The following is a 25,957-nucleotide window of genomic DNA, read 5'->3' on the forward strand; positions in this document are numbered from 1 at the left end:
TGATTGCGCACAGCACTGCTGCCACCCTTGCATATATGATGAACAGAGAGTAGCAGAAGCGTAAAAAGAGGGGTTGGCGGGTGGTGGGACACAATGTTGATAGGCCGGTTAGCCAATGTGCAGGAGCACTGGTTGGTCGGCCCAATTTAGGTAGTATGTACATGAATGTATAGTTAAAGTGACTGCATATAAGATAAACAGAGAGTAGCATCAGTGTAAAAGAGGGTTTGGGGGGGGGGCACACAATGCAAATAGTCTGTGGAACCAATTGGTTACCTGTTCAGGAGTCTTATGGCTTGGGGGTAAAAACTGTTGTGAAGCCTTTTTGTTCTAGACTTGGCACTCCGGTACCGCTTGCCATGCGATAGTAGAGAGAACAGTCTATGACTGGGGTCTTTGACAATTTTTAGGGCCTTCCTCTGACACCGCCTGGTGTAGAGGTCCTGGATGGCAGACAGCTTTGCCCCAGTGATGTACTGGGCCGTACGCACTACCCTCTGAAGTGCCTTGCGGTCGGAGGCCGAGCAATTGCCGTACCAGGCAGTGATGCAACCGGCCAGGATGCTCTCGATGTTGAGGCTGTAGAACCTTTTGAGGATCTCAGGACCCACTAATCACTAATCTTTTTAGTTTCCTGATTGGGAATAGGCTTTGTCGTGCCCTCTTCACGACTGTCTTGGTGTGTTTGGACCAATCTAGTTTGTTGTTGATGTGGACACCAAGGAATTTGAAGCTCTCAACCTGCTCCACTACTGCCCCGTTGATGAGAATGGGGACGTGCTCGGTGCTCCTTTTCCTGTAGTTCACAATCATCTCCTTAGTCTTGGCTACGTTGAGGTCTCTGACCTCCTCCCTATAGGCTGTCTCGTCGTTGTCGGTGATCAGGCCTACCACTGTTGCGTCGTCAGCAAACTTAATGATGGTGTTGGAGTCGTGCCTGGCCATGCAGTCGTGGTTGAACAGGGAGTACAGGAGGGGACTGAGCACGCACCCCTGGGGAGCTCCAGTGTTGAGGATCAGCTTGGCAGATGTGTTGCTGCCTACCCTCACCACCTGGGGGCGGCCTGTCAGGAAGTCCAGGATCCAGTTGCAGAGGGAGGTGTTTAGTCCCAGGTTCCTTAGCTTGGTGATGAGCTTTGAGGGTACTATGGTGTTGAATGCTGAGCTGTAGTCAATGAACAGCATTCTGACATAGGTGTTCCTTTTGTTCAGGTGGGAAAGGGCCGTGTGGAGTGCAATAGAGATTGCATCATCTGTGGATCTGTTTGGGCGGTATGCAAATTGGAGTGGGTCTAGGGTTTCTGGGATAATGGTGTTGTGAGCCATTACCAGCCTTTCAAAGCACTTCATGGCTACGAACGTGAGTGCTACGGGTCTGTAGTCATTTAGGCAGGTTGCCTTTGTGTTCAGGGACTATGGTGGTCTGCTTGAAGCATGTTGGTATTACAGACTCAATCAAGGACATGTTGAAAATGTCAGTGAAGACACCTGCCAGTTGGTCAGCACATGCCTGGAGCCCACATCCTTGTAATCCGTCTGGCCCCGCAGCCTTGTGTATGTTGACCTGTTTAAAGGTCTTACTCATGTCGGCTACGGAGAGCATGATCACACAGTCGTCCGGAACAGCTGATGCTCTCATGCATGCCTCAGTGTTGCTTGCCTCAAAGCGAGCATAGAAGTGATTTAGCTCGTCTGGTAGGCTCGTGTCACTGGGCAGCTGGCGGCTGTGCTTCCCTTTGTAGTCTGTAAGTTTGCAAGCCCTGCAAACTGTAGTATGATTCAATCTTAGTCCTGTATTGATGCTTTGCCTGTTTGATGGTTCGTCGCAGGGCATAGCAGGATTTCTTGTAAGCTTCCGGGTAAGCTTCCGGGTTAGAGTCCCGCACCTTGAAAGCGGCAGCTCTACCCTTTAGCTCAGTGCGGGTAGAGCTGCCGCTTTCCCACTGGATGACTAGGATATTTTTATAAAAATGACTCAAGTATTTCTTACTTCTACTGTATGATTCCAAATGCAGGATTCAAGTTTATTAAAGGTTATTAGAGATATACAGTGCAAACAATAAATGAGCTTAAAAAACAAACATATTGCTTATATTATCTCAGGATAATCCTCCGAAATGTACTGTAACTCCCAGATATGAATCATACCTTATGAGCCTGGAGAGATGTTCTTATATCTAACAAGGCTGGTGGACCCAAACAACCACAACCACTAATTACATTACAGTGAAATATTCTCCCTGGTGTATGACAACAGACTATGATTATTCTACATTTACTAAATGTACTGGTCATTTAGTTCCGTTTAGAACTCAGTCTGTGTGATTGACAGGAGAGATGATCAGAGGGACAGAGTATTCACCTTTATCATTGCCAGGGCCAAGGAATGGATAGAGTTTCTCAGTGAAGGTGCAGCCAGTGAAAGAGTAGATATGAGACCTGGCCTCCACATCATAAAAGGAGACCTGACCCTCCTCATAATCCACAAACACCCCCACCTTCTGGGGCTTTTTTCTCAGGTACAAGGGGACACGGGGGGAGGTACAGGCGGAGTACTTACACTCATCCCTCAGGACCACAGCCCAGAATCCATTAAATGGGCTCTTTGTGATATTCCCCTTCCTGTTGATGGACTCTCTGGCCACTCCTAAAGTCCATGTAGTTTTCACCTGAACATTCACCTCATAGTAAAATCTCCCAGAGGAGAAACCCTCCTTTCCTAGGACATTTAAAGCTCTGTCAAACCTCTTTGGATTATAAGGTTTATTAAGTTGTGTGCCTCCATGTCTCACCTGTTTCCCATCTTCAGAAAGGATGAGTTTGGGATGTGCTGTATCAGGATCCAGAGTCACATCTACTGCATACTGCTGAATCCTCTTCAGTTTGACTTCAGGCAGCTTCTCCATCTGTTTATTCAGTGTCTCCTCCAGTTGAGACACAGCTCTCCTCACAGTCCCCACAAACAGATCACTGTGAAGACTGATCTCAGACCAGTCCTTGGTGTCTGGAGGGGTGCAGAGGAATGGGAAGCTCTGTAGGAGGTGGAGGTGGTCCTCAGTGTGTGAGAGCTGCTCCACCTCAGTGCTTCTCCTCTGTAGCTCAGTGATTTCCTGCTCCAGCTCTTTAATGAGCCCTTCAGCCTGCCTCTCTGTTGCTTTCAGCTTCTCCTCAATCACCTCAATGAGCTCAGCCTGACTTCTCTCAATGGAGCGCACCAGAGCAGTGAAGACCTGTACACTGTCTGATATCTCTCTCTCTGCCTCTCTCTTGCTGAGATCTACTGAGTGTTTGATCTCTTGAACCTTCTTCAGTCTCTCCTGGATCATCTGCTGCACTTCTGCCTCAGTCTTCCCCAACTGAGCCTTCCTCTCTCCATACTCTTCCTCTAGAAGGACAGTGTCGTGAGTCATGTGGTCTGCTTTCAAGCACAAGACACAAAGACATGTCTGGTCACTCCTACAGAACAGCTCTAGAGGTCTTTCATGCTTCTTACACATCCTGTCTTCCAGGTTCTCCACAGGGTTGATCAGCTTGTGTCTCTTTAAGGCTGCGACTCTCTGATGAGGCTCCAGATGAGTCTCACAGTAAGAGGTCTGACACACCAGACAGGACTTCAGGGCCTTGAGCTTCATCCCAGTGCAGATGTCACAGGACACTTCTACTATCATGGCAGAGCATTGGTCCGGGCTGCTGGTAGCTTTCACTTCAACTGTCTGCCTGAACTGAGCAGCCATCTCAGAAATGAAAGTATTGACGAACAGATCTGGTCTCTTATCAAATGTATTTTTACACATGGGACACTGGCACAGGTCACTGGTATCCCAGTACTTTGTGATACAGGCCTTGCAGAAGTTGTGTCCACATGGAATAGAGACGGGCTCAGTGAACACATCCAGACAGATAGAACACAGGAACTGCTCTTCAGACAGGAGACTGCCGGAGGTGGCCATATCTAGACAGAGACCAAAGGTGAAACCATAAACCATTTCCTGGAATCAGCCAGCTCTTGATAGTTTAAGCTTTAGAGTTGTCAACATTGCCTTATGGAATGATAGTAACTGATATTGATACATCATGTTAAAACATAGATAAAAGTCATAACCAACGTATACAATGTTTATCATATGCACTGAACAAAAATATAAATGCAACATGCAACAATTTCAAAGATTTTACTGAGTTACAGTTCATATAAGGAAATAAGTCAACTTAAATAAATGCATTAGCCCCTAATCTATGGATTTCACGACTGGGAATACAGGTATGCATCTGTTGGTCACAGGTAGGGGTGTGGATGAGAGTCAGTATCTGGTGTGGCCACCATTTGTCTCATGCAGCGCGACACATCTCCTTCGAGATGTGAGTTGGTAGGCGGTTGATTATATAGAGTTGGTCAGGCGGTTGATTATGGCCTGTGGAATGTTGTGCCACTCTTCAATGGCTGTGCGAAGTTGCTGGATATTGTAGGGAACTGGAACACACTGTCATATACGTTGGTCCAGAGCATCCCAAACATGCTCAATTGATGTCTGGTGAGTATACAGGCCATGGAAGAACAGGGACATTTTCAGCTTCCAGGAATTGTGTATAGATCCTTATGACATGGGGCTGTGCATTATCACGCTGAAACATGAGTTAATGGCAGTTGATGAATGACACAACAATGGGCCCCAGGATCTCGTCACGGTATCCCTGTGCATTCAAATTGCCATTGTGTTAGTTGTCCGTAGCTTATGCCTGCCCATAGCATAACCCCACCTCCACCATGGGGCACTCTTCACAACATTGACATCAGCAAACCACTCACCCACACGACACCATACACGTGGTCTGCGGTTGTGAGGATGGTTGGACGCACTGCCAAATTCTTTAAAACGACAGAGGTGGCTTATGGTAGAGAAATTAAATTATCTGGCAACAGCTCTGGCGGCATTCCTGCAGTCAGCATGCCAATTGCCTGCTCCCTCAACTTGAGACATCTGTGGCATTGTGTTGTGTGACAAAACTGCACATTTGAGTGGCTTTTTATTATCCCAAACACAAGTTGCACCTGTGTAATGATCATGCTGTTTAATCAAATAAGCTTTTTGTGCATATGGAACATCTCTAAAATATTTCAGCTCATGAAAAATGGCACTTTGTTGCATTTATATTTTTGTTCAGTGTAAATAATGTAATGCATATCTTCAACTTAATATTTCTTAATCTCTTCTCACCTGTACAGTATGTTTGTGGATAATTTCTCTGTCCTTGGTGTCAAAGGGTAGGAGAGTAAGCGTATAGCCTGAACATGTAGATTTCTGAAGTGCTGGAGTTTGGTCCCGTAAACAATATACTGTACGTCTCTCTACTTTAGTTTCAGTTCAACAAAGTGACGATAGTGATGCTCCTCCCCACCAGATACTGCTGTGTGATTCTCTTCCTGGAACAGTTAACCCTTTACACAGCTAAACTGTAACTGATTCTTTTGAATTGTCATATTGATTAACACAGTATTAATTGACATCCCGTACCGGGAAGAAATTAAATCTACTTTCACCCCTGGTTATTAGTCGCTATGATAAAATTGGTGTAATCATTCAGATGTGTGTAAAGAGGTTTATGACAACCAGAAGGTATTGGATCATTTGGATTTTTATTCAAAGGATTTAAGTCACATTAAAGCACATGGTACTAGTTTATCCACTTAGAAAAGAGCTGACGTTAAGGGCACCTCTCCTCATGGTTCAAACAAGAGTGGGCAACAAATAAAGAACTTCCCATTCCACCTCCCAAACCTGCATAAAACAATCAATGTACAGAAACAAACTAAGTGGTCCGAATAGCATTAAAAATCAAGTATCCCAACCTGGTTGAAAGCTGCACTCCAAACCTTGTGGCACCTCATGACTACGTACTACATTTAGAGAACAGACTTGTACATTTACATGACAGGGTTGTGTCAACCACCACATCCCTTCCCACCCATAACAGCCCCCCTTCCAAGACCTCCTGTCCATCTGACGATTGCCTTTGACCTTTTGACAGTGGGGTCATACACTCAGCCTATGGTTAGCCTACGGTCGCCAGGCCCGTGTCTGTACAGTCGATGGCCGCCGCGGTCAGAGCAGGAGCAAGGCCTCGTCATGAGAACTGGATCTGCTGCACGCCAGGAATCTACAGGAGCAGACAGGGGCAATGGAGAGAACAGTCATGGATATGTCGTAATGGTCTAGTTCTGGTTCAAATGTCACTTACCTGTTGATATGAGGTGGTGTACACCATGACGTTCTGCTGTTGGCCGTCGGCTGTTATTATTCCGGCTGGCAGTTGATTCGCTGGAATGGAGGGAAGAGGACGTTACAAAACCGTCCACAGCACAAGACTATAATATGCCATTTAGCAGACGCTTTTATCCAAAGCGACATAGTAATGCCTGCATACATTTTACATATGTATGCATGACTGTAAAGCCTCTACTTTAGTATGAGATGACAAAATTGGGAACAGTTCTGAACCACTTACTGAAGCTATCGTCTGTAAGCTCCTCCCCCAGGCCCTCTCCCACCGACACACCTGGGATCCCCTTCTCCCCCTTCATTGCCTAGGAAACAACACATTGTGAGCGATTAAATAACATGTGATGTGCGATTGTGCTTTTGTTCATGGACACTTGGGATTGTGTGAGAGACTAACTGCCAGAGCAGAAGAAGTGCGTTTAGTCGTACCTCTCTGAACTTCTGCAGGTAGAGTTTGAGAGGCTCCAAGTACATGTCGAATCCCAGGGTTGACATGGCAAACAGGATGTCCTCTCCGTTGATGGTCTTCCTTTTCTCCTGGTGGCAGCGCTCACTGGCCTCCGACGTGATAAAGCTGATGAACTCGCTCACACACTCCTGCACACACTCCTTGGCGTCTTTCGCTATCTGTGAGACACACACACAATTTAGGACAGAGGAATAGAATGAGAAGAATGTTTGTGGGTCATATTCACTTGGCACCAAACGGGGGAAAAAACAGACTGAAAGCTAAGCTAACAAGCTTGCTAACTTTGTTAGTGTGTGACATCGTCACGGATTGGTTCTCATTCCATTTTTTACAACACTCAATTCGATACGGACAAAACAGGACTGATTTAACAAAGCCTGTTCATTTGGGAATATGCCGAAGAATAAAGGTAAGGGACTAAAGAAACAGCGACAAGGTAAAAATATGAGAAGAGAGTTGGTATTTAAAGAGGATAGCCAAGAATATGCACAGGTGATTAAGATGGACTAGCTGAACTTGTCCAATAAGGAAATGTTTTTTCTGTTACTAAACGTTTTACAATGGTGTGCATTTATGAATACGACACCAGTCTTGCTCTCACACAGCCTACACACACACACACACACCATGGTTACCTTCCCGGTCTGTGGGATGCCGTTCTTCATGATGCGTGCCACGTTAGCGATGGGGAGGTAGATGTCCTGCTCCCGGAAGTTCTCTTTCATGCCCCCGTCATCATGGTCGTTCAGACTCTCCTCTCCATCATCTTCATCACACGCATTATTATGTGGAAAACATGGTTCATTAGGTACTGACACTGTTGCATTGAGATGTAGAGAAAGTGATAATGTAGCTGTGGCTGCTTGGCAGTGATGTATTGTTGTCTGTGCCCAATAATGTTTGTACCATGTTTTGTGTTGCTACCTTGCTATGTTGTCGTCTTAGGTCTCGCTTTGTGTACGGTTGTTGTGTCTCTTGTCGTGATGTGTGTTTTGTCCTCTCTTTTATTTAAATCCCAGCCCCGTCCCCGCTGAAGCCCTTTTGCGTTTTGGTAGGCCGTCATTGTAAATAAGAATGTTTAACTCACTTGTCTAGTTAAATAAAACAATGACACTACAGTACATTTTTATTTGGGGCATATTCAATTCATAATACACCCACACCTGGTTCCCCAATGAGGATTGAATTTATCAGCTGATGTCCCTTACCATCTTGAGACTGGAGCACATATCCTCCTGACATGTATTCTCCAGAGATGCCCAACGTTAGCTGGGAGGCGTCGGTGGTGGAACGGTCTTCTTCCATCTGGAACAAAGGACATGGTTTACTCAAATAGCTGAATTGTTGGAAGGCACTTACTGTTGACTGGCTAGCTAGCTAAACCGTGTCTAGTTTAGCTAGCTAGCCAAGTGTTCGCCAGGTTAGGTTGCTAGAAAACTGTTAGCTAGCATGTCTACCGAATTAGTTTAATTTCGCTGACCAAGTGAATGGTTGTTTGCTAAATGGGACGCTAGCAAGCTAACCGTAGCTAGCAAATGTTTCATTCGAAATATAATTTCGACAAATGAAGCAATAGCTTTAGTTAGGTAGCCATTTGACCCTCACACATGTTGATTGACTAATCAACGACTATTGTTGCAACGAAACCACTCTGGATTCCTGGGTACAATTTCACGTTATCCTGTAGCCACATTGGTTGTCTCGTTGCAAGACCTCTCTGCCTGTTCTTTGTGTCGAAAACTGGGGCAGGGGGGACATGGCATGATATGAAGCTAATTAATAATTTTAACTACACTTCCTGCTCTCAAACTCCTAAACGCAACAAATACAAATTAGTCAGAGACGGACATTTCCATTCGAGCTAACGAGGAATTGGTTAACAATCATTGGCCGGAGCCAGGCACAAACCTGCAATGAAGCCCTGGTTGGTTACCTTCTCAAAACGGCCGTTGGTTGGACAGAAAATGGCTGCAAAAGAACCAGTCCCAGCGCGGAGCTACGCGTCCTCCAAAAATACAGTGCACCACCTCCCCCGACCGCCAGGCGGCCGTTCTGTCAAAGTGTCACCCTCCACTAAATTGCACCTAGTACGCTGTTCTACTCAAGAGCGACCCTCCCTTTCTGTGTGTGCATTTGTTACCATTTTATTGTTTTATTAAAGAAAGCTTTGACTAATACAATGTAATGGTGATGTCATCATGCAGTATGTCTGTTATGGTCCCGAGTCCGTAAGGGAGTTGAAGCGATGAGACAAGACACTAACTACTAACAATTGGATACCACGAAATTAGGGAGAAAAAGGGGGTAAAAAAACAAAAAAAAACACACATATATATATATATATATATATATATATATAAGAACAGGGTGTTTTCATTACATAGCAGACCTAGTGCAAAATTGTATTGCATTTAACACACTTACTGATTGATTGAATATATTATTGTGTATTCACATTATTACAGTGATATTCATATCCATGCGTTTGCCTGTTATCACCACGAGTGAACATCAGCGCAGTACCTTTTGCGCATGCGTTTGTGTACTGTCCCTCTGACAGTAATCCAAAATCGGTACACTCGCTGACCGTCGAGTCAGAAATTTCAGCGAAACTATTTGGAAAAGTTGACCGTTATAACTTCCAGAGTCTTCTAGAAGGATAGAATATGCTTGATAGAACTTTCCAACAACACTTTCCGTTGATGGGACTCATATTTTATTGAATGTATTTATTTATTTACGTGTGTTGGTAAATTCATATTGTATGCTTCTCTTTGGATCCTGTTTCTCTACGAAATCAGATTATTTAAAAAATATTGATATTGACCCATCCTATATTATTTATTTATTGATAATCAAACGTGTAATCAAAGATGGTAAAGAAATTCTGTGGTATGACGTTCACTCTGACTCATAAATAAAATGTGCAGCTCTGATTTTATCCACCAGGTGGCTACATTGCACCAACATACATTTAAATGAGGCAGTGCTGAACTGTGTACTTCACGAGTCCCAGTCAAATTGATTAACATAATGTCATAAACTACAGAGACAGAGTGAGAGTATTAGGGTCCATACTAGGTACAGAGACAGAGAGTGAGTATTAGGGTCCATACTAGTCATACAGTAAGCATTAGCTGTTTGATATTTCCATTAGAGAAGGAAATGAGGCTAAATCACAACCTTGAGCACAAAGAGACTTCTTTGAAGTGTGCTTCTTTGTCTCTCTGGGTGAATATTAGCACACCACATCATTCCTTCAATAACCCCTGAGAAAATGTGTCACCTCATTTCACTCTGAATTTGAAAGACATTATGCTCTCTTAAAAAAAGGAATCTTAAAAAGGATTTAACATTTCAGTCTACGGGTGTTTCTATCAAAGTTGGTGCAGGCAGTGTGGAAACGAGAATTATGTTGTGTCCACATAGGTTTTTGCAACTTTTCAGATATTGTTATAGGAGCTCTTCTATTGCAACAGAAAAACACCCATTTCAATATCCATGTCTGATCCATAGTGGGTTGGAATTAGATCGGCATGTGGTCTCAGAGTGAAACATATTGAAGGGGTGTAAAAATACAAGTTAGGGCATTTTTCAACATTTGCATTTGCATCAGCAGAAGCAAAGACCATTGTACCGTTTGTACCTAGTATGGACCCTAATACTCTCTCTCTCTCTGTCTCTGTACCTAGTATGGACCCTAATACTCTCTCTCTGTCTCTACCATGTCTCTACCCTCTCTCCTATAGGCATATGAGGTGGAGGACCTGACTGTCACAGACATCCCCTGACTGCTCTGTGCGTCCAGATCAAATACTTATGGCAAGCTCATCAGCAACAAATCCCATATTGGAGCATCAATGTAGGGTGACTAAGCTTGTCCCACTGAGGACAGGGTTATATCTCTCCAGTCCAGACCCATTCCAGCCTGGACTGGTTATAGCTCAGAGAGTGGCCAAGATCCAACCCTGTGTCTGTTTACCATTAGGACTGTTTTGAGTCTCTGTGGTTATATCGCATGTGTATATCAGGGCTCTTCAACCTAGTTTCTGGAGAGCTACTCTACCATCCTGTAGGTTTTCTTTCCAACCCCAGCAGTCTCTCCTCCTAGGTCTGAGGAGCACACAAGAGACTGGTCTGTCTTGCGGCAGAGAGACATGGATCAAACCAGGCTGCCCTGTGGACAGTATGACTATGACCTGCTGGTCATTGGAGGGGGGTCTGGAGGCCTGGCTGTGGCCAAGGTGGGTCACTACTACTACTCAACACCTACAGTGCTGTCTGTCTGTGTCTCTTCCTGTCTGTCACTAATCTACCCTCTATGGATCTGTCTCACCTTCTCTTCTAGTCTTGCTCTTTTTTTGTGAGGAATTGTTCTTTTAATTCACTTTCAAATTCAGAGAAACTCATTAATAACAATTATTTGAGTTTAATCCATTCTCCCCTGCAGTTTTTCTTAATGATCTTTCTATCTCGATCCCTCTATGTCCGTTTGAATCTCTTTTTCTCCTTTCTGGGATTTGCAACCCTCTTCAAAGGTCAGATATTCCATCTCTCTACCTGTAGTCAACCTGCATAAAGCTGTGTTAACCCCAATTGGCTGTGAGCCAGCCTACACACACTAACCTGTTTCATCAGCAGTCATCTGATCTGGCCAATGCTCACAGTGTGCCCAAGCATACTGTGATAATTATCATATAAATTGATTTTATGCTAATGGCATGAGCTGTTATATACTGAAATCCAGAGGTAACTGAAAATGAGAGGAAGGAACTTGGGATTTGGGATTTTACTTTATCCGACTGACACCCCTCACCCACTTCTCTGTCTGTATTCCCCCTTTTTCCCCCCCTTTTCTCTTTCAGGAAGCTGCTGAGAGAGAGGGTGCTGGTCTGGGAGGAGGGTGCTGGTCCTTGACTTGGTGGCTCCCACCCCTAAAGTCACTAAATGGGGTGTGTGATGCAGACAGTGTTTTCACCATATTGCTTATTCCTTTATGACATAATGTCATTTTGTGAGTGATTATTGACTTTCGCTGTCCGCCAGGTCTAGCTGGTTCCAGTGTGAACGTGGGCAGTATTCCCAGGAAGCTCCTGCACCAAGCCTCCCCGCTGGGAAAAGCCATCCAGGATGCCCGGTAGTACGGCTGGAAGTTTGAGGAACAGGGTGAGAGTTGGAGAGGGTCTGGGGCATCAGTTACAGTGCATGATATGTATTTGGGGCATCAGTTACAGTGCATGATATGTATTTGGGGCATCAGTTACAGTGCATGATATGTATTTGGGGCATCAGTTACAGTGCATGATATGTATTTGGGGCATCAGTTACAGTGCATGATATGTATTTGGGGCATCAGTTACAGTGCATGATATGTATTTGGGGCATCAGTTACAGTGCATGATATGTATTTGGGGCATCAGTTACAGTGCATGATATGTATTTGGGGCATCAGTTACAGTGCATGATATGTATTTGGGGCATCAGTTACAGTGCATGATATGTATTTGGGGCATCAGTTACAGTGCATGATATGTATTTGGGGCATCAGTTACAGTGCATGATATGTATTTGGGGCATTAGTTCCATTATAGTCTAAATATGTATTTTGTTCCATTGAATCAATATTGAATGTGTGTGTTAGTTATCATTCCGTCAAATGTTATCTTTAGTTATTTGCGTCCTATCCAGAGTTTAAATGCTAGTCGTTGATTAGATGTTTGTGTTGCTACGTGTTCATATGTTCTGTTGCTATGTGTTATTATGGTCTGTAGTGTCCCATGGCTGGGGTGAAATGGTGGAGGTGGTACAACAACATGTGAAGTCTGTTAGCTTCGAGCTGAGGAGGGAGCTGAGGGACAGTGACGTCACCTACCTGAACGCCCATGGAGAGATACTGGTGCCACACATTGTACAGGTCAGCATGGGGGAGGGGCTTCTGGACAGGTGAGAATAATGGGAGTAGAGGGAGGTCTGGACAGTTGGACAGGGTGGTGGGTGTTGTGTACAGCTAAGCATGAGGAAGCAGTTTGGATAGGGGACAGGATTCTCTGTGTTTCCTCATGGGATTTCGATAGTAACGGCTCTGGTCAGTGGTGTCATGTCACTCTGTGGCTGTTATCCAATCAGGCAACAGATGTCAACGTGAGGAGGACCTATCACACAGCCAGCAGAGACACTCGTCATTGCCGTGGGGGACAGGAAACAATACCTGATCATACCTGGAGACAGAGAGCACTGCATCACCAGGTTAGCATGCACACACACACACACACACACACACACACACACACACACACACACACACACACACACACACACACACACACACACACACACACACACACACACACACCACAAACATAGAAGGAACATCTCTACCAACGGTCCTCTCACTCTCATTTCTCTCCCACTCTCTTCCCCAGTGATGACTTGTTCTCTTTGTCCCCACTCCCCTGGGCGGACCCTGATTGTGGGGGGATCCAGTGAGGGACTGGAGTGTGCTGGCTTCCTGTTTGGTCTGGGGTTAGAGGTCACCGTCCTGGTGCGGTCACACCTGGTACCTGGGTTCGACCACAAAAGGGTGCAGAAAATTGAGAACCACATGCTGGTCCACGGGGTCAAGTTCCTCCATCACACTTACTAAGGTACAGTGGCTGGAGTTTAAGTGTTATGGTGTCAAATATTGAGGAATTGCAAATAATGTAGTGTTTATATATATATATCTGTTAGGTTGAGCAGATTGAAGCAGGCAGTCTCAAAGTGACTGCTGTCTCCACTGTTGGGAGGGAGACTTTAATATGCTGGGGTTTTACATCTACATATTTAGCAGAGAGTAGTAGACTTACAGTAGTGAGTGCATATATTTTTCGTACTGGGCACCTGTGGGAATCGAACCCACAACCCTTGCCTTGCAAGCGCCATGCACTACCAACTGAGCCACACAGTCGCTAACTTAACACACTATTAGTTTTGCATTATAACAAGCCAGTTTTAATAACATTATATGTGTGTTAGCAGGTACTGCTGGCTGTAGGGAGAGACACCTGTACCAGTGACATTGGTATTGACCATGTTGGGGTTAAATACAATCAGGAGTGACTACAATGTGACCATCCTGCTTTTTACACTTCTTTCTGTTTGTTTGGATGACAAATTAATATGTGTGTGTGCATTTATGGCTCCATCCAGCAGGACTGGCAAGATCTCTGTGAATGAGAAGGAGCAGAGCAGTGTGGGATATGTGTATGCAATGTGGGCGGTACAGGAGGGTCGTTCATTGACCACAGCCCTCTCCATGCAGGCAGGACGACTCCTGGCCCACAGGCTCTACGGAGGGCACAGTACAACGGTACGGAGACAGGGACTGGGGTTAAGACTAGGATTACATTTAGATGAAGGTTTTTCTTACCTATAGGTTAATTAAGGGACTGGTGTGACAGTTAGTGTGTGTATGTGTGTTCTCATTCCCAATGTGACTACAGTAACGTCCCCACGGTGATGTTCCCTCCCATGGAGTACTATTCTACCTGTGGGCTGTCAGAGGAGAACGCCATTCTCAAGTTTGGAGAGGACAATGTGGAGGTACACATGCGCACACACACAACATACGACACACACTCAGTAGTTATGCATTCTATGTCTGATGTCCTTTATTATTTCTTATTGTTGTTTGCATTGTCGAGAAAGAACCTGCAAGAAAGCATTTCATTGGACGATGTATAGCATGCGTAACCAACCCGTACATACGACTAATACAACTTGAAACTTGATCTCCTCTCTGTAGGTGTACCGTAGCTACTACTGGCCATTGGAGTGGACGGTACCTAGAAGGGACAAGATGCTATGCTAAAGTAATCTGCCACATACCTGACTATATTATAGTGTGTGTGTATGTGTGTGTTCTGTCACCTCCACAGGAGAATGTGGTAGGTCTCCATGTGATGGGGCCCAGCGCAGGGGAGGTGTTCCAGGGCTTTGCTGTGGCTCTGAGGTGTGGTCTGATCAAACAGCAGCTGGACACCACCGTGAGACTCCACCCTGTTTGTGCCCAGGTCAGTACGCCAGTTTCTTTACCTCTCCATTGCAATAACTAATGTATGGTGAACAATCTGGCACAAAATGGCCACTGTACATTATCAAAAGTCCAGCGGTCCCAGATCAACTGTCTCTGATGGTTTGCTTGCTGCTAATGCTCCCTGTTTGAATTATTCATAGACTTACATTACAAACCACATCACACACAGTCCATTTCCTATAAACTAATACAGGATGGAGCCCTCAGCCCAATGTTCTGCTGGGCTGCTTTTCACTCTCCTGACACTTTGAAAACTTTCTTGAGACTTCAATAAACAGTTTAGTGGAGTTTGTAGAAAACTTTAGTTTCCAACTGAGCAGGGAAGATGGGGTTTGAGAAGTGTGATGTGGCACATTAATGGCTCACAGAGGTTTTATAACAGTAGTGCTGGGTGGGGTGGGTTTTTGTTTGGAAACTGTCTGAACTTCGCACACACACATTTTCTTTCTCTTGAAAGGATGTTGAGTCTGTGTTGTTAAATAGTTATTAATTGTGTGTCTCTCCCTCAGGTGTTGACCAACCTGACAATAACTCAGTGTGCCACTGATGCCATGATGGTCAGAGGGAACTCCTGACGTTAAGCCCCCTGCTGTCAATCACGGTTGCCTGTCAGAACATCCTCATTGTTGAGTGACGGGCAGCAAGGCAGCTATCAACCGTCCAATGACATCTGAGTCCGGAGCCTGGTTGACAGGTGGGCGGGGACTGACACTGCTGCTGCTGGCCCTAGACACTGGGGTCACTTCCTGTTTACATGTTTTTTCTTCTCTTTTAAACTCTTTCTTTTGCCATATTAATGAACCAAACTTTGATATTAACTTGCAGAGGCACCTCTGACACCTTTCAGCTGTGAACTCTGTAGTCCATATGAATACTCATTAGTCTGTGATTGTACTGACTTTTAAATTGTCAGTGATTGTACTGACAGTTTAATGGCTGCTGAGTAGCGATAAAGCCCTGTTTGAGCATTTAAATACTGTAGAAACACAGTTCATGCTTTTATGCAGGGCTCTGTACCTATGGACTGAAGGGATTTAAGTGCCGTAATGTAACGTAATGAACAGATCGAGATTAAAGTACTATCAGAGTTAAGAAATATGAATTAATAAAATGCTCTTACTTTTAATGAAGGTAAGTGGTTCTCACTAGGTCCCCCCGGGTAACCTAAGACTACAATCTCTCTGTCTTTTTCTCTCTCCCTCACTACCTCCATTTTGTCATTCTCTCTGTCTCAGTTCTGCAGGACAGAGTGACTGACTTAAACACTGTGATGAATATTCACAGGGATCATTAATAAGGTCTCTCATACTAATGGGAGGAGAGACAGGGGCAAAAGGCTACAACACCTAGAATGATAGAGACCCCCCCCCCCCCCCCCCCCCCCCCCCAATAAGTGTGCACATATGTGCATGTATGTGTTTGTGCTGCATCTCTCTCTTTAATGCAGACACTTTTTATCTGTCAGCCCATAATCACCGGTATGTCCCCGTGGAACATTGTAGAGGCATGCTTCACTAACTATTAGTTCTGCTTGAGGAACACATGTTTTATTACTGCTTACAGTACAGCTTGTCCTCTAGACAACCGTGCTGTTTATTCCTTATGCAGACACATTGAGCATTCAGAGACTGAGACTGATGTACCAATAAAGGGAAAGTACACCAGTCTACAAACGCTATTAGAATATAATTAGATCAATAGAAGGAAAGCGGAACAGTGTCTGTCTGGAGATGTATTTGATATCACCCAGAACAAGTTTTTAGGAATACCATTCAGCTATGTCTCCAATTGTCCCAGTTATAATCATATAACGATACATTGATTCAACATTTTGTCACTTTGCTTTGGGATCTTTTCAGAAGGTATTTCCTTTGGTTTTTAGAATAGATCACTGTGGACATGCTCAATAAAGCCCCATGATGAAGGTGTCCTAATACCCATAAAACCTAGCGGTCAAACAGGAAAACGGCTCCAAATGTTTTCCCACCATTCATTTTTTTCCATTGGGGATTTTAAAAACAATTCAAATAAGGGCTGTGTTTCATGTAGGCTTACCCTGGTGTGATGATAACCATATAAATCTCTCTCGAACAAGCCTCACATTTTTAGCAAGAACATAATACACTTTTTGGGGGGGGGGGGGGGGGTGGCTTGCCTGTTTTGCATGTTATTTGGTCACATGTCAGTTTGCAAACAATGTAAAATATATATACAGTGGGGCAAAAAAGTATTTAGTCAGCCACCAATTGTGCAAGTTCTCCCACTTAAAAAGATGAGAGGCCTGTAAATTTTCATCATAGGTACACTTCAACTATGACAGACAAAATGAGGGGGAAAAAATCCAGAAAATCACATTGTAGGATTGTTAATGAATTTATTTGCAAATTATGGTTTGTCACCATTTTAGTGCAATTAATGTATTGTTTAGTGTTGTACTGTGCTGTGCAGTGGCTTTGCTGGCATGCATAATTAGTTAACTTTTTTTATAAGTTTTACCCACCAATATTTACATGCTAAAATCGCCACTGATGATGACTCACACTGTGGTACTCAATGGCAGGGTTTCCCAAACTCAGCCCCCCTCCCAGGTGCAGGTCTTGGTTTTTGCCCTAGCAATACACAGCTGATTCAAATAATCAAAGCTTGATGATGAGTTGATCATTTGAATCAGCTGTGTAGTGCTAGGGCAAAAACCCTAACTCTTTTCTGTGGCCACTTTGAGAAATATATCTGTCTACCATTGACACTAGGTGGTGCTATAATACCCATACCCATACTATTGAGGAATTAGCACATTGGCATAACGAATCCTTCTATGGCCTCTGCAAGACTGGCAAGGCAACGTCCAACGGGTAAAATGTGTCAATTTTAGCCATGTCATATTCAGGTAATACAAATATATTCAATTCATAACTCTCACTAGCCTGATTTGACAACATTATTTGATTGAAATTCAATTAAGTCAATTGATTGGTGTGAATTTAAAATATCTAAATATGGTATTCCCATCACTGGACTTGAACAAGAACCATATATCTAATCTATAGATGCGCGCAATTCAATGAGCTACGCACATTTACTCACAAACTGATCCACAAACCATTTTCATACAAGAACGCCGGTTTGTACAGTAGCCTACGTTATGTAATCTCTGTTATAATGAACAGTTTCACCATGTCTGGGTTGTGTCAGCAGCATCGATCTACTTCTCTGTTAGTGTTCGCATGTTCTTGGTGTGAGGGGAATGTAAATTAATCCACACAGTACTTCTCTTACACAGTCACTCACTCAGATGGTGATAATTAATCTTTCCATATATAATCGTATTACAGGGGGAAACGCTTAGACATATTTAGACACATTCAAAAATAAATATATAGCAATGTGGTATAACACCATTCATTTCTCAGTGTGCGACGTGAGATAGCGGTTCTGTTTTACACGTCTCTGTTGCTCATCGCGTTTGGGCGCGCTCATTTTCTGTTGCAAGAGGGGGCAGAATAGTTGCCTTGCTTCCCCTGTAGTTTAGGAGGTAGGGACGAATAGTACAGTCCAGAGCGAAAGCATTGAGCTCATTGAGTAGCGGACAATTGCAGTGAGTATCACCATCAGTACCACAACCGCACGACAAGCCCCGGTGCTCAGACCGACCTACCGACCTACACATAGAAAATCAGCCACAGTCATTCCCTGACAGCCATGAAACAGACTCTGCTCGAGCTGATGAGGATGAGCAGAATATGCCGGATGGTACTCGCCACTTGTTTGGGATCTTTTATTCTGGTCATCTTTTATTTCCAAAGTATGTTCCAACCAGGTAGGTAGGGTCTCTGTCTCTCTCGAATTTGTTGTGTGTTGTGTTCATTGATCTGTGACGTCCTGACCATGGCCCACTCTGTTGTGGCATGTTGATATCGATGTATTTGTTGACTATGTTGAATCATGCATTTTATAAACAATGACAAGGTTGCAACACCCATCTATCCATCCTGCGTCGCCGAGGTTGGGAAATAATGTGTTGCCTGTTTTAGATCAAACACTATCGCATAGATTGTGCGTTTATGCAATTGATCGTATAGGCTATTGTGCCAGAGTCAGTAATCTCTTGGGAAACGAGCACGGCATGTGTGTTTTGAGATTGCGGTACGCATCGCCTGTAGTCGCTGGCGTTCTCGCTGGTATGGATGGATTCTTTTTGTCTCTCTCCAGTCAGTTTGGCTGAAGTCGACCCAGTGCCACTGCCACGGCACCGTTCGGCAGCAGCCGTACAGTATAGGCTCTGTACCATGAATCAAAGAGCCCTGCTTTCAGACGCGCAAGGATCTCACTGTACAAACAGCAAAATGCCTCAATATTGACCTACAACAGGTTTACAGTAACGCGAAATTATTTCTGAGCAACTGTGTGACGCTGTTAAATTCCTCCCATGACTGAAACTGTTTAATTTGAGCTCCTGTTCCATGCCATGGTCCAGGATCAGAGAGGTGGCAAAAATAAAAAAAAGTGTGATTTAATTACCTCACTAATTTTGAATACATTGGCTATGCTTTATTTCAATGTGGCCACGTCTCTATTTGCGGTAGTAGGGAATATAGTGATGTAAATAATAATAACAGGGTATTGTGCCATGTAGACTTTTCCCAGCCAAAGTGACCGTATTATTGTTAAAGGGGATTTTGCAGTAATACTTTATTGGTTCCCCTCCTTTGATTCAAAGTTGTGTCCGAATAGTGAACAAGTGGTAATGGATTTTTTTTTAAAGGAAGGGGAATATCAGCGAATAAATTGTACTACAGAGGAACCAAGTATGAATGCGTAAAACTCTAATTGCCACGCCGTACTTCCACATAATTTGGTGGAATTTCTGAGTCCCCGCTTGTGAGTCATCGATGTAGCCTACACCCGCGACGGGGCTCTCATCACTAGCCTACTGCACCGTAATGCGTGTCATCCCTATTCCGTTAATCAAACATCACCGTGGAAACAGCCCCAATATATGTGCGTTAGTGCGCACACAGATACTTGGGCATGTGGAGAAATGCTTTCCAGCGGCGATGCATGACTCCCCCGCGACATTCTGTAGATCCACAAAGACAAAAGGCTGAGGGGGTTGCTATAGGGAGCCTCTCCCAGGCATAGGGGTATAGGCATGCATGGACCTATCTCGTTTTAGAAGAGGGGACATCTGAAAGTGTTGCATGTAATTGTTTTTGAAGAATACATGTCAGACATGTGAGAAAAAGCCCCGTGTAAGATGGTGTGTGTGTGTGTGTGTGTGTGTGTCAGTGGTGGTGGAGCAGATGTGTGGTGTGTTTAAAGGTAGTGAGGTTGTGTGTTTGGGAGTATGAAGCGATTATGTGGGTGAGACCAGGGATTGACATTAAGGGTTGCCCTATTGCCAGAGGCAAGTGAACTGAGTGGTCTGGCAAATTAAGCCTGATCTGAGGTTGCCGGCAGGTGAACCAAACTGCACACTATTCCAGTAGCCTAAAACTGTTCTGTCTGGTTCTGTCTGCCCATTGCTTAAGTGAATAATGGACAATGTCTGACATTTCGGTGTGTAACTGTGCTTATTTCTCTCTCTCTTGACCACCCCTCCCCCCACTCACACACACAATACAGCCTAGGAACATGACAGACTGAACCCCTCTGGTCTTCCCATAACAGTTCACGGCACACGGAAGTCCGAGGAGCGCTCCTCTGGTTCCGGAATGTTAGACTGCCTGGGAATCCTGTCTCGCCCCCCTGTGCAAACTCTCACCTCGTTTACAGGCCCTTTGGGGTCACGACCTTTAAACCAGACAGTGGAGAGAGACTCCTCATCTGGGGCTCAACACACTCACATGCACACACACACACTTGCTCACATGCACGCACGGCTGCAAACGTGCACACACGCTGGAAACACACCAGTGAAAGTGTTCTTCAAAGAGACAGATCCAGCTTGAGTCATAGTCCGTTGAGCTCAGTTGAAGCTTTGTGCCTCTGATAGATCATTCAGTGTCTGTGTGAGGTTGCCTTCCACTGCAGGCATCTGTTTAAAGGCATTAGGACTGGGACCAAAGGAGCAGCAGCAGCTAATATGGCTGTTTTGTTTAGTCAGTATTCTTTGGGTGAGAGGTGCCAGGGGGTATTTTGGTATTTTGGGCATGACTGTCTGTGTGTGTGTTTGTGTGCGTGTTTATACTGGGACTCTGTTCAGTATATTTTCTCGGCTGTGTGTGAGTGGTGACCTGGTTGTGCACTCTGGCCTCAGTCACACACTCACGTTTCACATCCCCCATAATGCACCAGTGTGTCCAGACTAGAGCAGCCGAGCATGGACAGTGACATGGCTCACTGACCTAATTTGGAACCCAGCTGAATTTTTGGGTAAGATTTCCATAGCGACGGACCTCAAAGAGAGCTAGGGGAGGGGGAAAAGGGGGGTATGAGGCAGTCAGATGGAGTTTAGCGGAAAAGACTTCATCAAGAATGAGATGGACAAAGCCTCTGGTGGAATTTCTTTGGGAAACTCAAAACTCCTTACTGCTTGCTACCCCGGGACAGTAATGTAGGGTGGAACTGATACTTTGGGGAAGACGGCTGATTTGCAGACTGTGGTTACCTCATCCATAATCACTGGAGTTTGATGATAGAATCATTGACTTACATTCTAGAGCTCTACAGTGTCTCCCTTCGTGCATAGGAATTCAATGGCTTTTATCCCTTTTGTGGGAATTCTAGAGTTCTTGTCCCTGTTTCTGTGCATGTGTTCTAGAACTGTCCCTTTCTGTGCATGTGTTCTAGAACTGTCCCTTTCTGTGCGGTGGAATTCTCCAGCACAAAAGCTTCTGATGTTATCCTGTACAGAGAACAGATGACCTAGAGTAATAAAACTAGATTCTTTCTCTCTCTCTCTCTCTGCCTCAGTCTCTCTCTCTCTCTCAAAATTCAATTCAATCGGCTTTATTGGCATGGGAAACACGTTTACATTGCCAAAGCAAATGGAATAGACAATAAACAAAAGGGAAATGAACAAGGGAAACACTAGTAAACATTACACTCACAAAAGTTTTCAAATTATATAGACATTTCAAATGTTATATTATTGGCTTTGTACAGTGTTGTAACAATGTGCAAGTGGTTGAAGTATGAAAGGGGAAATACACAAAGAGATGATTATAGGTTGTAGTTACAATGTTGTTTGTGCTCCACTGTTTCCTCTTTTCTCATGGCAATTGGCCACAAATCTTGCTGCTGTGACTGCAGTATTGACTGCAGTATTTCGCCTAACAATGTTTGATTTGTTTTCAAATTCGTTGTGGGTCTATAATCTGTGGGAAATATGTGTCTCTAATGAGGTCATTTAATGCGGCCTCTCTCAATAGCAAGGCTATGCTCACTGAGTCTGTACATAGTCAAGGATTTTCTTAATTTAGGGTCAGTCACAGTGGTCAGGTATTCTGCCACTGTGTACTCTCTGTTTAGGGCCAGATAGTGTTCCAATTTACTTTGTTTTTTGGTTGACTCTTTCCGTGTCAAATGGTTATGTTTTTGCTTTCTCTTAATTTGGTCGGGTATAAATGTGTTTGTATCCTGGGGCTCTGTGGGGTCAGTTTGTGTTTGTGAACAGAGCCCCAGAACCAGCTGGTTTAGGGGACTTTTCTCTAGATTCATCTCTCTGTTGGTGAGAGTTTTGTGGTGGAATGTGTGAGAATTGCTTCCCTTTAGGTGGTTGTAGAATTGAACAGCTATTTTCTGGATTTTGATAACTAGCGGATATAGTCTTAATTCTGCTCTGCATGCATTGTTTGGGGTTTTGCATTGTACACAAAGTATATTTTTGCAGAATTTTGCTCAATTGGGTGTTTGTCCCATTTTATGAGTTCTTGGTTGGTGAGTGGACCCCAAACCTCTCAACCATAGAAGGCAATGGGTTCGATAACAGATGTAAGTATTTTTTGCCAGATCCTAATTGGGATGTTGAGTTTTATGTTCCTTTTGATGGCACAGAACCCTTCTTGCCTTGTCTCTTAGATTGTTCACAGCCTTGTGGAAGTTATGGTGTTGATATTTAGGCAGAGGTATGTATAGGTTTTTGTTCGATCTAGGGCAACGGTGTCTAGAGGGAATTTGTAGTTGTGGTCCTGGCAAGTGGACTTTTTTTGGAACACCATTATTTTTGTTTTACAGAGATTTACTGTCAGGGCCCAGGTCTGACAGAATCTATGCAGAATATCTAGGTGCTGCTGTGGGCCCTCCTTGGTTGGGGACAGAAGCTCCAGATCATCAGCAAATAGTAGACATTTGACTTCAGATTCTAGTAGGGTGAGGCCGGATGCTGTAGACTGTTCTAGTACCCTCGCCAATTCGTTGATATATATATATATATATATATATATATGTTGAAGAGGGTGAGGCTCAAGTTGCATCCCTTTTTCACCCTACGTCCCTCTGGAAAGAAATGTGTGTTTTTTGCCAATTTTAACCGCCGCTTGTTGTATGTGTACATGGATTTTATGTTTGTAATGTTGTATGTTTTTCCCAACACCGCTTTCCATCAATTTGTAAGGTAATTTGGTAAAAAGCCAATTTGACATTTGCTCAGTACATAGTTTTCACTGAGGAAATGTACAAGTCTGCTGTTAATGATAATGCAGAGAATTTTCCTAAGGTTGCTGTTGACGCATGTCCCATGGTAGTTATTGGGGTGAAATTTGTCTCCACTTTTGTGGATTGTGGTGATCAGTCCTCTGTTCCAAATACTGGGGAACATGCCAGAGCTGAGGATGATGTTGAAGAGTTTAAGTATAGCCAATTGAAATTTGTGGTCTGTATATTTGATCATTTCATTGTGGATACCAACAACACCATATGCCTGTTTGGGTTGGAGGGTTTGTGTTTTGTCCTGTAGTTCAATGTAATTGGAGAATCCAGTGGGCTCTGTTAGTCTTTAATAGTTGATTCTCAGATTTGTATTTGATCATGTACAGTTCTTTTTTGCTGTTTGTTCTTTGTTATAGAGCCAAAAAGATTGGAGAAATTGTTTACTCATACATCTCCATTTTGGATAGACACTTCTTTGAGTTGTTGTTTATTTAGTGTGTCACAATTTTCTCAGAAGTGGTTAGATTCAATGGATTCTTCAATTACATTGAGCCGATTTCTGACGTGCTGTTCCTTCTTTTTGTAACGGCGTTCTTCGTTTGTCGAAAGAGAGTCGGACCGAAATGCAGCGTGGTGGTTACTCATGTCTTTAATGAAGAAAAAAGTGACGATACATGAAATAACTAATAAATACAAAAACAACAAACGGAACGTGAAACCTAAATACAGCCTATCTGGTGAAACTACACAGAGACAGGAACAATCACCCACGAAAGACACAGTGAAACCCCGGCTACCTAAATATGGTTCCCAATCAGAGACCACGAGAATCACCTGACTCTGATTGAGAACTGCCTCAGGCAGCCAAGCCTAACTAGACACACCCCTAATCATAGCAATCCCAAATCCTATAAAACCCCAATACGAAACACAACACATAAACCCATGTCACACCCTGGCCTGACCAAATATATAACGAAAACACAAAATACTATGACCAAGGCGTGACAGAACCCCCCCCCCCCCAAGGTGCGGACTCCCGGACGCACCTCAAAACCATAGGGAGGGTCCGGGTGGGCGTCTGTCCATGGTTGCGGCTCCGGCTCGGGACGTGGACCCCACTCCATAAATGTCATAGTTCCTCCCCTTCGCGTCCTGGGATAATCCACCCTCGCCGCCGACCATGGCCTAATAGTCCTCACCCAGAACCCCACAGAACTGAGGAGCATCTCGGGACTGAGGGACAGCTCGGGACTGAGGGGCAGCTCGGGACTGAGGGGCAGCTCGGGACTGAGGGGCAGCTCGGGACTGAGGGGCAGCCCGGAACTGAGGGGAAGCCCAGTACTGAGAGGAAGCCCAGTACTGAGAGGAAGCCCAGTACTGAGAGGAAGCCCAGTACTGAGAGGAAGCCCAGTACTGAGAGGAAGCTCAGGTAGGTAGTAGGCTCCGGTAGATCCTGGCTGGCTGGCGGATCTGGAAGATTCAGGTTGACTAGCAGATCTGGAAGATTCTGGTTGACTAGCAGATCTGGAAGATTCTGGTTGACAGGCTGATCTGGAAGAATCTGGTTGACTGGCAGATCTAGAAGATCATGGCTGACTGGCGGATCTAGCTGCTCTATGCAGACTGACAGCTCTGACTGCTCCATGCAGGCTGACAGCTCCTTGCAGACTGGCAGCTCTTTGCAGGCTGGCAGCTCTGGCTGCTTCATGCAGACTGACAGCTCTGACTGCTCCATGCAGGCTGACAGCACCCTGCAGACTGGCAGCTCCTTGCAGACTGACAGCTCCCTGCAGACTGACAGCTCCCTGCAGACTGGCAGCTCCTTGTAGACTGGCAGCTCTGACTGCTCCATGCAGGCTGACAGCTCCTTGCAGACTGACAGCTCCTTGCAGACTGGCAGCTCTTTGCAGACTGGCAGCTCTGGCTGCTTCATGCAGACTGACAGCTCTGGCTGCTCCATGCAGGCTGACAGCACCCTGCAGACTGGCAACTCAGGCTGCTTCATGCAGACTGACAGCTCTGACTGCTCCATGCAGGCTGACAGCTCTTTGCAGACTGGCAGCTCCTTGCAGACTGACAGCACAGGCTGCTCCGAACAGGCAGGAGGCTCCGGCAGCGCTGTAGAGGAGTAAGGCTCTGATAGCGCTGAACAGGCGGGAGACTCCGACAGCGCAGGAGGGAAGGAAGGCTCTGATAGCGCTGAACAGACAGGAGACTCCGGTAGCGCAGGAGAGGAGAAAGGCTCCGACAGCGCTGGAGAGGCGGGAGACTCCGACAGCGCAGGAGGGGCGAGGCGCACTGTAGGCCTGATGCGTGGTGATGGCACTGGTGATACTGGAGCGAGGACACGCACAGGAAGCCTGGTGCGGGGAGCTGCTACCGGAGGACTGGTGTGCGGAGGTGGCTCTGGATAGACCGGACCGTGCAGGCGCACTGGAGCTCTTGAGCACCGAGCCTGCCCAAGCTTACCTGGCTCGATGCCCACTCTAGCCCGGCCAATACGAAGGGCTGGTATGAACCGCACCGGGCTATGCACCCGCACTG

General features: G+C 45.0%; 3 protein-coding genes and 1 pseudogene across 9 annotated transcripts in view; 2 read left to right on the forward strand and 2 right to left on the reverse strand.

Moving 5' to 3' along the window:
- Positions 1-1,998: 1,998 nt before the first annotated feature.
- LOC109896294 (zinc finger protein RFP-like) lies at positions 1,999-5,380 on the reverse strand. Its single transcript, XM_031831721.1, has 2 exons — positions 5,217-5,380; positions 1,999-3,952 (listed from the first exon to the last, which is right to left on the reverse strand). Exon 2 carries the CDS (start codon positions 3,948-3,950, stop codon positions 2,313-2,315), a length of 1,638 nt encoding a protein of 545 aa, XP_031687581.1. The 5' UTR covers positions 3,951-3,952; positions 5,217-5,380; the 3' UTR covers positions 1,999-2,312.
- A 236-nt stretch (positions 5,381-5,616) lies between these two features.
- LOC109896710 (nuclear transcription factor Y subunit beta) lies at positions 5,617-8,861 on the reverse strand. 6 transcript variants are annotated; one of them, XM_020491026.2, is made up of 7 exons: positions 8,656-8,861; positions 7,956-8,052; positions 7,383-7,513; positions 6,708-6,905; positions 6,505-6,583; positions 6,238-6,317; positions 5,617-6,156 (listed from the first exon to the last, which is right to left on the reverse strand). In XM_020491026.2, exons 2-7 carry the CDS (start codon positions 8,050-8,052, stop codon positions 6,124-6,126), a joined length of 618 nt encoding a protein of 205 aa, XP_020346615.1. In that variant the 5' UTR covers positions 8,656-8,861; the 3' UTR covers positions 5,617-6,123. The 6 variants fall into 6 exon arrangements, with proteins under 6 accessions (XP_020346615.1, XP_031687582.1, XP_031687583.1 ...); XM_031831722.1 differs by having other exon boundaries at positions 7,374-7,513; positions 8,656-8,788; XM_031831723.1 differs by having other exon boundaries at positions 7,374-7,513; positions 8,681-8,782.
- Positions 8,862-10,904: 2,043 nt separating this feature from the next.
- LOC109896295 (thioredoxin reductase 1, cytoplasmic-like) lies at positions 10,905-15,396 on the forward strand (annotated as a pseudogene).
- Positions 15,397-18,382: 2,986 nt separating this feature from the next.
- Positions 18,383-25,957, forward strand: part of chst11 (carbohydrate (chondroitin 4) sulfotransferase 11) — a 114,558-nt gene continuing 106,983 nt past the window's right edge. Inside the window, exon 1 of one of the 2 annotated variants that reach the window (XM_031831715.1) lies at positions 18,383-18,638. In XM_031831715.1, the coding sequence (XP_031687575.1) occupies positions 18,521-18,638 (118 nt within the window). In that variant the 5' untranslated portion in view covers positions 18,383-18,520. The remainder of the gene's footprint in view (positions 18,639-25,957) is intronic. The other variant, XM_031831716.1, reaches the window with a different exon arrangement.

Source organism: Oncorhynchus kisutch, linkage group LG9 (assembly GCF_002021735.2).
Source record: "Oncorhynchus kisutch isolate 150728-3 linkage group LG9, Okis_V2, whole genome shotgun sequence".
In the NCBI taxonomy this organism is placed as follows: Eukaryota; Metazoa; Chordata; class Actinopteri; order Salmoniformes; family Salmonidae; genus Oncorhynchus; species Oncorhynchus kisutch.